This window comes from Stenella coeruleoalba (genome assembly GCF_951394435.1).
Source record: "Stenella coeruleoalba genome assembly, chromosome: 6".
Lineage (NCBI taxonomy): Eukaryota > Metazoa > Chordata > Mammalia > Artiodactyla > Delphinidae > Stenella > Stenella coeruleoalba.
The window spans coordinates 61,292,935-61,307,554 of NC_137151.1; the positions used below are offsets into that span (position 1 = coordinate 61,292,935).

Below are 14,620 nucleotides of genomic sequence, written 5' to 3' on the forward strand. Positions count from 1 at the left end.
CATATTTCTATTCAGTAGTCTTTTCATGAGTCTTAGAAATGTTTACATTTTATAAATTAACGCTTATATATATTAAAAACTTCTCGTGGCTTATTTTTTCATTTTTATAGTACTTAATGTACATATAAGTTTTAAATTTTAATATTTGTAAATGTATATCTTTTATGACTGTGCCTTTGTCTTATTTAAGTAATTTTCCTATGCTGAGGTCTGAAAAATGTTGAATATATTCATCTAAGTTTTAAAATACTGCTCTTAAAAGCTGTCTTTAACTCAAATATATTTGTTTATGGTTTGAGTTAGGAATCCAAATGTATTGTTTTCCAAGTGGATAATCAAACACAGTTTTTCAAAAAGTCACTCCTTTCCCTATTGGTTTATAATGACATAACTTAGGTTTCCATACATGTGGGTCTCTTCAAGTCTGATTCAAGGAAATAGCAGCAATATTTAACTTAATGTGTACTTGCCATGTGTCAAGAACTCTGCTAAGCATGTTATGCATTTTGGAGTTAGAATACATGGGCTCATACACACCAGGGAGCCCTGATAAATGGTCGGTCTTACTATATTACTTATTTGTTTACTGGCTGATGGAGATGTGTTCATCAGGTGAAGTGCACAGATGTGCTGATTGACACAAACTGCATTTTAAAAAGAATCCCAAATATATAACTTGCTTTTATTAAACAGGGGAAAAAGCAACACATTTTCCAAAGAGGCAGATATCCCAGTAGCTTTAGTAAAAACCAACATAACATCAGTTTGTTTGACAAGGCTTTTAGAATAAGTGAGCAGTTAAATTTTTAAAGTAGGAATTGAACATCAACAAGCTCTAGACTCCAGAACAGTTACAAGCCAACAAATTAGACATTGTTTTGCTTAACAATTTTAGCTTTAATGTAAATATATATTACTATTTAGAATATTAGCATCTGAACTACATAATTACTATCACTTTAATTAAAGCCAGGATTTCTGAAACCTTAACGTTTATGTTTAGAGGATGGGGTACCCACCCCATAACATGTTATATCCATCAATGGAATATTTATTATGGGCTTTAATATAACATAAACATTTCCAATTAAACTAACATTGAGGCAGCAAATGTCAGATCTATCTTTGCCTAGTTATTTATGTGTCATACAAATATAAGTCTATGAATCTTAATTTATCCCTTTGTCTAAGTCACGATTGCAGAGAATGTGTCAATAAGTGAAATCAACAAAAGGTGACTATTTCTCATTTGAGAAAAATGAAAGTCATTAACACCTTGTCTTAAAGTTCTAAAGCAGCATATTCAGTTCTTAAGGCAAAAAAGGCCAAAGATATTATTATAAATTATAAATTCTGGTAATTCTTCTTTTGGCATTAAAGCCACAGCACAAGTTCTTATGCTTTAATAGATAATATATTAGTGTACATCTGAACATACATTTGCTAACATTCTCCATCAGTATGAAGTCGTTCTGTGCAATAGAGCTGGTGAAGTGCGGCATGGCAGGGCAACACTTAATGGCCATCCTGGGCATCAAGGGACATGGAGCGGCTGAATCTTGACCTTCCATTCACAGATACTGTATTTGATGGAACTGCAACCTAAGAGAAAGAAACACACTTTGCACCCATCAATTTAAAATGGGACAGCTGTCTAATTTTCAATTTTCAACAATTACCACATTTTAACTTCTACTTAATTGTAAATGCTAACATTTAGTATTTATTATTCAATAAATTTCAAATAATCAAGAATAAATGTTCAATCTGCCATGAAATTAAAAATGAGTTATTTCCACAACAAACAAGTAAAATAATCCGTTAACACACCTTAGTCTTTACAAAACTACCAAATCAACTCAAAGGACAAGAGCATAAGCAGACTGCAGGCCAAGTTGTTATTAAAGCGCATTTTTAGCTAGATTAATTCTGGCTCCCCCAAAGTACCTTGGAGAATGTAGAAAAATAAAGCAAATTCCACAAAGCAATGAATTCTATAATTTTCATATTGATGATATATATTAACTTGAAATTATTCTCCCAGGTACCCCTCATTTATAAGAAAAACTAGCTTTGGTTTTTAAAATGCCTTCATTTGAAGGGCTAAAAAAGTCAAACCTATGACTGTTTTGCCAAAACAAATGCAGAATGAAAAGGAGTTTATTCACTAGGGAATAAACTCCTAAGTTCCAAAATTCTATGGCAAAGTTTCCTATTTATAAACTGTAAGGGAATAAAACACACTAAAACAAAATTTCCTAAATAGCTTGAAATTCCAACGTTACTTACAGGAATGTAGAAGAAAGTTATCTGGATTCTGAATAGTAGGTATAATATTTTGAAATATTACATATAAAATATGACATTTTAAGAAAAATAGTTCATCTCTTGATTGTAATTTGACCAGTTCAGCTTTATAACCAAACATTATCCTCTTTTCATAAGAAGAGAACTGAAGTACAAAAGGCCACAGATTCTGCCTAGCAACAGAGTAAGTTAGTGAAAAGGAAAATAAAGTTGGCAAATTTAGGTTGGCTTTGGTTTCCTGGTGCTTCATTTCTTGCCTTTTACTAAACAAAGATAGATCATCTAAACTAATCAATTTTCTTGACTGTCTTACGAACACAGGATGGAGTAGAGTGGTTGACACCATCCACCTGAAATGAAATAGCTAAGCAGAAAAGTTGCCACCAAGGGAAGGAACACTTACTTATCTGCACCCTATTCAGTACTCATGTGGGGCTACTTTCCAAGTACAGCCAACAAACAGACAGGTAATGCAGGTAATGGCTTTTTGTTATGTAATCTTGGTCTGAAAAGTCTCTCTGTGTGTGAGGGGTTATTTTTGTAATTCTTGCCAAAATTGCAGTTCTCATACTCTTTGTAAAGTAAAAGAGAAAATTTGGTTTAAGCATTTAAAAAAACATACTAATGGTTCTAAATGTCTACAAGTAAAAGATGTTAATTGTAACATCATTTATAGAGTGAAAAACTAGAATCCAGTTAAATGTCTACCAGTAAGGAGCAAATAAGCTATGGTTCATTCATACAGTCAAATACTATGTTGTCTTTTTTTTTTTTTTTTGGCCGCGCCACACAACATGTGAGATCTTAGTTCCCTGACCAGGGATTGAACCTGGGCCCTTGGCAGTGAGAGCTCAGAGTCCTAACCACTGGACCACCAGGGAATTACAAATACTACATAGTCTTAAAAGAACAGCATAGATATGTATGTAACAAAAGGGAAAGCTTCAAGAGATAGATATATATTTAACAGTGTTTTACAGAGGATTCCATTTTTGTTAGAAAAAAATAAATGTTTATATATGACAAAAGTGGTCTGAAAGGTTACACTGTACTCTATCCAGAGCAGTTACTCTGGGGGGAAATGGTATTTTGTTATTTAAAAATTTGTTTACTTAAACTTCAAACATGAGAAGATATCATTAGAATACTATTCTATGAATTTTTAGGTCAGAGACCTTGACTATTTTAATGCCACTTCATACCTACTTCACACTCATAGTTATTTTAGTGCCTGGTCAGTGTAACTCGATGACTATTTCTTAGATGAAATATGGTAACTTTTTACAAACATTTATGAAGTATAAAAGTATTGCTTGAAGTTTTTGAACAGTGACCACAGGACACTAGTAATAAAGATATCTTTAAAAAGTAACTTTAAGAATTTACTGATGTAAGCATCTACTAGTTGACTGTCTACCCTTGAAGTTCAAGAAATTTTCAGGAATATTCACATAGCTTTCTTACTGTGAAACCATCATTCATTTTTACTTTTAAAATACATGGAAAGAGGGCTTTCCTGGTGGCGCAGTGGTTGAGAGTCCGCCTGCCAATGCAGGGGACACGGGTTCGTGCCCCGGTCCGGGAAGATCCCACATGCCGCGGAGCGGCTGGGCCCGTGAGCCATGGCCGCTGAGCCTGCGCGTCCGGAGCCTGTGCTCCGCGACGGGAGAGGCCACAGCAGTGAGAGGGCCCGCGTACAGCAAAAAAAAAAAAAAAAAAAAATACATGGAAAGAGCTGCCAACCTGAAACACTTGGACTGTTCAAATTCAAACCAAGGAAATATGAATAAAAAGCAGACTAATTAAACAAAATAAGCCAGGAAGATCCTGGGTGACTTACCCAGGTTTTCTCTTCCCTCCAGATTTCTATCTAGCTAACGATAAGTTTTATTTTCTGAGGAAACACTTACTACCAAGCACTAAATATCATTCATCAGTTTATTTTCAGACTTTTATATTTACAAACCTATATTCTCCTTATAATAGTGTAATAACCTTAGTAAGTCGAGGCACCAACAAGAACCAAAAGCAGCCAAAGTTCTTGTGTCAACACAAGTCAATAATAATAGATGACTTAATCTCTTATTCTCTGAAAACAATTTGCTGTCATACATACATCTTAACATCAAACACATTTTATAAAATACTGTGCTAGATTTATTAATGCTTTATATGAAGACAAGACAAATCGCTTTGACTATATGTGGGTTGACTTGGGGGTAAGGCATGGGAAAAAAGCCTTAAGAAACATGAAAATTCACGACTACATTTACACTAGGGCAATCAACTAGATAATTGTTCTAATGTGAACCAACTACTTAATGAAGGTTAATTGCTCAAGTATGAACAAGAGCCATAAGGCAGGTTGGTACCTGGAGTAAAAGTGAACATTTGGGTGCCAAAACACGGAGCCAACTTTCTGATGAACAATCTAAACCCACTGTCAAAATCACTGGAGATTTTATTTGGCACTATAACTGTTGTTCTATAAAAGAAATGTTTGTTAGCATGTAAAACAAACCAGAAGAAATGTTCAGAACAGGACAGAAATATGGGACTTAAGCAAAGATCACAAGAAATTAGAGCCTTCTTGTGTCTATTTTTACCACCTTCTGCAATTTTTTGAAATATAATACATGTACAGAGGAGTGCACTGAACAGCCCAATGAAAACAAACACAGTCATATATGTAGCCCACCACTCAGGTCAAGAGAATACTCCCTACTCCAGCTCCCTACTGATCTTGTTTTTATTTAAAATTTTGACTTTATCATGGATTTTTGCATTAATTTGTATATTTTTAAATATTGCATTAAGATAATATTTATCTTGATTAATTTTTTTAGTTCCCTCTTAAATTGTGTGCCCGTCTTGCTCTAATACACCCCCAACAGCACTTCTTCTTCCCCTCTGGAAGTAACCCTATTGTGATTTTTGTAATTACTTCCTCACTTTTAAAAATAATTGCCACCTATGCACGCATCACTGAATAATATAATTTAGTTTTGCATGCTGTCAACTTTACATGTTTTTTTATGTCTCTATCTACATTGTTCTGTTGTGTGTATTTTATCCAATTTATTGCCATGCTTTGAATCTACCACTAGTCTACCATTTTTGGATATTAAGGTTATATGTATTTGGAGCTATTACAAACAATGTTCTTCTGAGTCTTGGTATATAAAAACACATTTTTAGCATATATAAGTAGAAGTGAAGGTGCTGATCATGGAGTGTAGATATCATGAACTCTACCAGACCCTGTGTCTTTCTTCAGAGGGAAGAAAAAGGATTATGTAAGGAATTTTCATTAAACAGAGTTTAGGAGCTGACACTATAGGGAGTCAGAGCTGTCAGTAACCTCCTACTGAGAGAGAGAATTTAGACTCAATAGAACCTAAAGTAATGAGTTATAAACAGGATACAATTATAGGATCATCATTTAGGGCCTGCTTTCCGTGTTGATTCACATCCAGCTCATTCTGGAAGCAATGAGAATTTTATACGTGAAGAGACTGCCAAATCGGAGCCCATGAGATACCAAGTATACAGCTGCCTGCCTGTAAAATTCTGTTGGCCTAGAAGGCATTTCCAACTTAATGCACTGTTTTCTGCAATTAGTTTACTGAAACTGATTAATATATCCACTGACTTAGTACAAAGGCACTGCGGTTATTTTCTGTTCTCCCATGAGCCTGAGGTACCACTGTTTCTCAGTTCCAGGCTATGAACACCCAGAAGGCAGAGGCTTCGTTTTATTCAATTTTGTATCCCCAGTATCTGTACAATGTTTGGTATTTTTCTGCTTTAAAAAAATATTTATCAAATTTATTGAATTGAGAACTTTGAAATTCATCCTTAATTTACAAGATTAGAAACAGAATTAGAAATAGAATTATTTTCATAAATAAGAATGTACAGTTTATTTACAGGGACATATTCCCGACCCCACAAAATATAGATGTCATGACCTGTGAAATACCAATTTCAATGTTCCTTTTGGTTTCTTTTGTTTTTTTTTGCTGCCTGGCACCTTAATTTAAACTCTACAAATAATCTACAAAATTCAAACCTTCTCCCCTGAATTATTCCTTCATGTTTCCTTCACTTCTGACAGCACACAATATTTTGCCTTGTCACCATGTGTGCCCAGATGGGAGCGCCAAGTCCTCTGTGGGAACGGCCGTCACCCAGGGCTCCAATGAAACCCATCCAGGAAGCTGGCTGACACAGGCAAAGCTGGCTGTGTAGACATGCGAGGATGCCTCCCCCTTTTTCTATCTTTGCAGCATTCCTGTTCCTTGGCAGATTTCGTTTTTGTTGAGTTCAGTGTTTTGCTCAACAAGTCTCTTACTCTTCTCTAAATAGCTTCTAAAATGATTAGAGAAGGAATTCACAAAATGAAATGCCTAGGGAGTCAGTGAAATAATGAGTACTTGTCTTGTCTTGGGTGTTGAGGAACTTGCAACCAAGATGACTAAGGGAAGAACAAGAAAGACATTTAGGGAAACTACAGCCTCTGGGAGGTCCAAGTGAGGATGCCAGGCTCAAGGCTGCACCACATCCTCTTTCAGCGGATGAAGGCAACAAAGGGAGGAAACTCATCTGCACATAATTCCCTGTGATGCTTTTTGGTGTTTGCCCAAGAAGGGGGCACACCTCCTTGCTCTCCTACATCCAGGAGAAGCTAGATTCTGGCAGGGCATTATTAAGATTGGAATTTCTGCATTAGGTCTCATCTAAATTCTCTAGATTTTCCCTACATTATTTTGGTTTAGCCTATAAAACTCCTCCCCCCGCCCAACCACCCAATCCCACGTATGGTAGTAACTGATTGCTGTAGGAGCGATGACTGAAAACTTGCAGGCTTCTACAACAGTGCAGCTTTTCTGGAATAAAGGAGGGACTTTCTTTCCAAAAGACTCTTTCTTGCTGTGCTAACACAATTTTTTTAAAATAAGAGTCCAAGGCACTTTCTATATATAGATATATAATAATGAGCAAAACTAGTGTTCTGCACCTGGCCCATGTTTTGGAAAACAGACCTGACATATTTTTAAGTACTCTCTCAGCTTATACTTCAAAAATGACCCCTGACATAAAAGAGTAACTTCTGGCATCTTCCCTATTCAGACTTAAAAGCCAGAAAACAATTTCCCCTAAGTATGAGTTTGACAATGTTGAAAATAAACCCACTGTCACCCATCTGATAAAGAAAACTTACCCTTTTCAACTTGGCAGCAGCCTCTCCAGAACGAATTGCAGTCAGCAGACTCTGTCGGATCTGTTCTGGGTCAGAGCTTTGGAATGTTGAAGAACTCTGTCTCTTAAGGGTGAATGATGGGCCGTCAGTCAGAGATGGCATTTGGGGATTCTGTTCATTATGTGCAGAGTTATTTTCCTATAAAAATAAATGTGAAATATTTATATGAATACCACGTGAAGAATGGGCCATTATGCAAAACATTTTCATCATCAGTAGCTCTTTAAGAACCACCATTTGCCTCACTGGTGTTTTAGACTCAGCTCTGTTTCCTCATCCACTGAGTTATCTCTGCTGCCAGAGCTCAGCTGGAAGATGAGGGCATTACTTTCCCTCATCTTGAACTCAGGAGGCTAAGGAAGGAAAGTGATACCTCTTTTTGTTTCACAAATGCAGTGGTAATTTTACTGTCCTTGAGTAAATAGAATAATGCCGATTTCTCCAGTGGAGTTGGCTAGAAGAGCCAAAGTAATAATAAAAATTCCACAGACAAAAAAAAAAAAAAAATTTTCATAGTTCCAATATATTAGTGTTGTAAAATTATTTTTGATGGTACAAATGGACAAATGTTGGTAATTTCATACTTGTTGAACCTAATGTATCTTCTAATAAAGGAATATTAGTGACTAACAGCTTATTTTGTGTTTCTGGAAGTCACAGGGGCTAACTGATGACCATGTTTTCTTTATTTTTCTCATGAGACTAAAAATAAATATTAGAAATTTCCAAATTTAAGAATCAAAAATTTAATTAAACTTCTTAGGAAGGAATATTTAGTAACTGATTTAACTGGCAACTGTATTCAAACAATCTTAAAAATGTCTTTTTCAAACTGCCAGATGAGTATCTTTATAAAAGATGAGCTAAACAGAACTCAGGCAATGGCTCAAAAACTGTATTATATAAATCAAGCTTCTGTTGTTTAGAAATGGTATTCCATTCTAAGAAAAAAACTCAGGCTTTATTCGCAAGTAAAGAATTAATCTCTGCATCATATATCTCTTCCTGATATTATATCAAAGTAATAAACATAAATGTGAAAATATATGAAGAAATATTTTTCAAGGTAAATATTGCTTTAAAATTATGGAAAACTCTTCACTTGGCAATATGGTTAATGTTCTGTTACTCTGGGAGTGTTTGAAAAAATAGTATAAAATGCTTCTGGAACAGTCATACAAATATGAAAGTATTCTTTAAACACTATCAGAGTAAAAGTACACAATGTATTTTTTAAAAATTGCATGGGGATTATCATAATTCATACTGTGAATTTCTTCCTGACTATACTACTTGAACCTAGCAAATTATATCATTAGTTGATCAAACATGAAGTCAACAAATCCCTTTTTTGTACACCATTAAGGTTAGATGGTGGTTAAGTGATATTTTGCTCAACATACGTATAACTGGAAAGTTGACACTGAATTAACAAAATGGGAAATTAAGAAAATTACCTATTTAAACTCTGGTTTTAATTTAAATTACATATAACAATGTTTGGTAAGCTCAGGTTGAGTGTATATGATAGAAAATACAGAGCTGAGAGATGTTTGGTTATTTTATCTAGTCTTTGATACTGCTTATGTTTTTATGTAATTAAAACTTTTGCCATTATGGAGAATTGGAAAAGAAAATAAAGTCAACCAGACCATCCAGAAAAGTTATAAACAAATTGAGATAAGCAAAACACAGAAAACTAGAGAGTCAGAACTATAAACTATTATACTATACAAATGTAGGAGCAAAGAAGCTTTAAATTTAAATATTTCCTAATGATACAATTATATAAGGATGATCTTATAGTAATATCTGATCAAGTTATATGAATTATAATAACTCTGAGAATAAATAATCAGATTCTGTGAATTACTACTCTTTTCTTCCTACAGTAGCGTGAGAGTAGATTATGAGTTCAGAGTTAAGTAACACACAAACAAACCGACATGCTTTGTTAACCCCGTTGAAACCATGTTGTATAAGAATCCCTTACTTTTAAAAAGGTTACATTTACCTTATCTTTCACACCTGGTTGTGGGATGTCCACAAACGTATTTACGGAAGGAATCTTCCCTCCCTCTGTGTCAGTTGGAGCTCGGGCAGATGCACCTCTGACCTCCTCACTGCGTGACCCTGTACGACCTTTGCTGAAAGACTGTGACCGTTTCACCACAGCGAGGGCAAACGGTGAAGGAGCAGAGCTGGAATATGGTCGAGGGGCACCAAAAGTTTTCAGAGTCTTCAGGTTAAGTGTTGCTAACTGACTCTTGGGAAGAGGAACAGGTTTGGGGGCTACGGGAGGGGGAGAGGTTTCAGCAGGCTTCTGACTGCTGTCATCATCAGTGTTTTGAATGTGTGGCTGTGGAGGAGAGTGAGTTGTTTTACTTAAGGGAGAAGGAGCTGGCTCCGGAGGAGGTATTGTATCCCTTTCCACCTCTTTCTTTATTAGTTCCTTTGGAGTAGGATTAGGGGCAGCTTGAACACTCTTGGCAGCTGCAGATGTCACATAATGACCTGAAACTCTTTTTTGCATCTGCAAGAAAAAAGAACTTGGTTTGGAGTGGGGATTTGAAACGCGAGATTTAAGTTTTGACTCCAAAATACTGTTTATATCTTCCAAATTTGGCACAAAAGGAGCTGTGCCAGTGTCTCTCGTCATTTTGGGAGTAGGTTTCAGAGGATTTGACATTGTGCTGTGGGTAAGACTCTCCTCACTTTGCACCTGATGCTCTGTTCTCAGGGTAGGCTTTGGTTTCAGGTCTCCTTCTGGCTCCTTTGGGCTTTCAGAAATAACAGGATCTTCTGTTTGGATTGCAGTTACTTTCACATTCTCATGAGTGTCCTTTTCTCCTAAAGTATTTATCTCCTGATCATTTTTATACCCTATGGTTTCCAATTCCCAATCTTTCAATATTTCTAGGGATCTGGGAGGCACTATTTTGTAAGTAGTCATCCCAATTTTGGGTATGTACTCTCTTGTAATTTCATTTGAAGGTTTTGGCTTGGGATTATAGTCTTGTCTGTAAAATGGATAATTCTTTATATAAGAAGCTGTTGGATTTTTATCAGTCCCATCTACAGGAGGCAAAAGATCATCATTACCATGTGCACAAATTGGATCTTTTATGGTGAGTTGCTCTTCTGTATACGTAATTAGGCGGCCCTGACTCCCAAATTCTCTTGAGGTATCTAAAGAATCTTGTGGGCTTAAAGATGAGTGGTGAGTTGATTTGTTGTTACTTGAAGTTTGCACACTTTCATCAACTTTGACATCAGACAAATTATGATCTTGGTGATTCCCATCAAAACTGTCACAGGAAGGGATTGTCTGAATTGCTGCATCTTGCATTTTTGTCTTTTCTGCACTAGGTTGAATCAGTTTTTGATCTGGTGCTGATGAAGCAGCAAGATGATTTTCCTTGTAACTTCTAGCAGTATCAGTTGTATATGCCTGATCGTTTGATAGTCTGTCAACTTCCACGTCCACATTGTTACTTTTGGCAACACCTGCTACATTGATTTCTGTTCTCCTCATTCCATTTTTCATACTGTCTTCTGTGTTTGTTGGAATGACAATTATTTCATTTTGATCTACTGAGAGAAAAAATATCATAAAGTATATGAAAAAAATAGAAAACCTCAAGTTTTCAATGCCTGCCTCCCCCAAACTGAAACAGATTGATTTGAATTCTATAGATAATTTTCAGCTACCAATTATACAAAAATTATACAGGTAGTGGCATACAGAGAAAACAGCATGGGCTTTGATATCATAGAGACCTGAATCTGGAATCAGCTTGACTAATTACAACCTGTATGGCCACATCATATTACTTACCCTCTTTGAGCCTCAGTTTGCTCAGATGTAAAAAAAAAAAAAACATGTATTATATATATCATTTATGTAACATGTTTATTAGGATAGTGTATTGCCCAAAACAAGTACTCATAGAAGATAGCTATGATTTTTCTTTTAAATAAAGACTATATTTCAGTCATTGTTAAGAATGACAAAAGACATTGACAAATTTAAAAAATGTTTTTATTCTGTAATTTTTTTCCATTTTGATTCTCTCTCTGTCTTTTCTATAATCCCTAGTATATTTACATTTTATACCTAACATTAAAAGGGAAACAATCCCAGCAAATGCTATCAGTTTTAATTAAGGAAGACAACAAAACCTTACCTTTAAGAGTTGAAGTAAAAACAGAACCTAAGTTGATTGTCTTATTAATTAGGTGTCCTTGCTAAATACTTTTAGAGGACTTTGTTTTCAGTCAAAATATGGGTGATTTCAACTACATAAAAACAATCATGTGGGTTTTGATTTTTCTCTGTGAGAAAAAATAACTATTTTTCTCATGCCTGAATCCAGGTAGAGAAAACAACTTCCCTCTCCCCAGCACTACCTTTCCTCTTAATTTTAATTCAGACCTCCTGAAAACAAAAATCATTTTCCAGTGTCTAGGTTAACAAAGCAACAGTTGCCAGCCAACAACATGATGGCAAAGAGTTGGAATGAGGCATCTGGAAGAAAACACAGGCTTATGAATGTGTCCCACGTGTCTTGTACTAAGCCAAGTGATTTATATACTGTGCTCCTCCAGTCAAATGCCACGAAGAGTCATTTCTTCTGAATAACCAGCTAGCCCTCATCTTCAAAATCCTCAGTGGCCTCTCCTTTCAGATATGATTGTTTGCACAGCACAAGTGAAATGTGAGCCTTGGAAGTCAAATTGTGAAAGGATGTCAAGTATTTCTCTATAGTTTTATAATCACTCACTTTCATCTATAAGATAAAGTTCACTGCCTAAAATATATCATGAGCTATTTAAAATGGGTCCTCTGTGAAAAAAGAAAAAAAGAAAAGAGAAAAGAAAAAAGAAAGATATGCATGCATGCATGCAAAAAAAAAAATCATGTTGCCAGGTAAATTTGGATACAGTTTTTTTTTAAATCCTTATATTTTTAAACCCTGCCTAACTGCACAATTATTTGATCATGGTGGTTATATTTTCTATTATGTTGCAAGGTTCCTATATTACATATATAATTTAAAAATGGAATTTTTATTCTTCCCTCATAAAATGCAACTAGTTATTCGAATACATATTGTCCATTCAAGTGATTTCTTTTCTCAGTGACTAATAATTATTAACTTTTGTGATTTATAAAATTAAGGACATGTGATTAGGAACCACAGAAGAGACACATCTCTGCCTGTGTTCTTATTTACTTGGTTCTTAAGTGTTTTTAATATCTATATGAAAAGTGGTACTCTCAATGCTGATATGAGCACAAAAGAATTTAAGAAATGGTCCTGGCACCAGAAAATGAGCCTAAATGTATTTCCTTTTCTCTTTCTAATTTTTCATTTTCCACTGAATACAGGTATATCCCAGTTGCAGAATGGAAACATTTTCCAAAAGAAGGTAAATCAACATAAAAATATATTTTAAATTAAATCCCCTCTAACAAGCCCTAATTTACTGGTTTTAGAACTCTAAGTTTCTATTTTTCACATTTTCTGTGGGTTACACCTACTTCACCATTATCTAACTGAATTTCTCATCAAAATTTCACAATTTCAAAATTTTCAATGATTGTCAGGCCTGGAAACCTAGAATCACTCCTGAATTCATTAGCTGGTCCATCCTCCTACATATTGATGATACTGCCAATGAAATGTCAATGAATGGACAGGCCATTTTTCAAGAATGCCCAGTAGAGTGAGAAGGTATATTTTGTACTATACTGTACTTCCCCCTACTCAACACTGACACCAACATCAACAACCTGATGAAAGGATGATTTAGATAAGTATACAGGGTAGGTTAAAAAAAAAAGAGAAAAGGAGAATAAAACTAGTTTAAGGATAACAAATTATTTTAAAAATCACCTAGAGTTGACAAGGATCATTGTAAATCAAGTGCAAATCAAAATAAAGGTATTACGGAAATGTACTTGTGACCCTAGCACTAATATGATGCCAAAATCTTAGCAAAAATGATTTGACTATGATTTTTAAAAGAAGTAAACAGCTTTTAAATCATGACTTCTCAATAGAAATGCTTTTGCCGTCATAGCGTATGTTATAAAAAACTGAGTCAAGAAGAAAAAAGGGGGAAATCATATACAAGTTGTACACTTGTATCTCAGGATGGTATTGACCATGAGGAAAATGAGTCAGAGACATATATATTCAAATTAACCAACACATACCACAAATATAAAATGACATATCTATATCTATCCATCTGTCCATCTTGTTTGTGACATTGGGATAATCCATGTTTTATATATATATACATACATATATATATATATATATATATATATATATATATATATATATATCTCCCTATGTTTTCTATGAATCTTAACCTAGTTTTATATATTAACATAATAGATTGGACTATGAGAATAAGCACTTTCTTCATACCCCCTTAAAATTCCCTGGTGGCGCAGTGGGAAGATCCCACATGCCGCGGAGTGGCTGGGCCCGTGAGCCATGGCCGCTGAGCCTGCGCGTCTGTAGCCTGTGCTCCACAACGGGAAAGGCCACAGCAGTGAGAGGCCCGCGTACCGCAAAAAGAAGAAAAAAAAAAAACAACCATTGTGTATTCCTTGCATCTTCTATTTGTATAGTATCATTTTTCTGAAATTCAATCCTAAATATATATTTTAACCATATCTCAGTATTCTATAAGGAATTCAAACAAAGTAGCAGATATAATTTCTATGATCAAAGACTGTCCAATCCAATTGAGTAGTCGAGAACAGAAAACTACATGGCTTCTAGTAATCAAGTAACAGAATAAGTAAAGTGGCAGGATTTGGATAATAGTTGAATGACTGAAGATAGGTGGAAAATTATTTTCCAGGCAAAGATAAAAATGAGCATAGGCCTAATGATAGAACTGAGTGAAATATATCATGAGAAAGAGAATAAACTGTCTTGACTGGGGGGCGGGGAGTGGGAAATACTGGTAAGCACTATTACATAATTAGATGGTTTGGGCCTGAAAAATCAAGCAGACCAGTTTCAC

The 14,620-nt window shown here is 35.1% G+C and overlaps 1 protein-coding gene across 1 annotated transcript in view; it reads right to left on the reverse strand.

Annotated features, from left to right (window-relative positions):
• Nucleotides 1-364: 364 nt before the first annotated feature.
• The window catches only part of COBLL1 (cordon-bleu WH2 repeat protein like 1), a gene marked incomplete at its 5' end in the record, with an annotated part of 159,768 nt that continues 145,512 nt past the window's right edge, over nt 365-14,620 (reverse strand). Inside the window, 3 exon segments of the mRNA XM_079923651.1 lie at nt 365-1,602; nt 7,532-7,708; nt 9,585-11,164. Coding sequence (XP_079779777.1) covers nt 1,516-1,602; nt 7,532-7,708; nt 9,585-11,164 — 1,844 coding nt within the window. The 3' untranslated portion in view covers nt 365-1,515.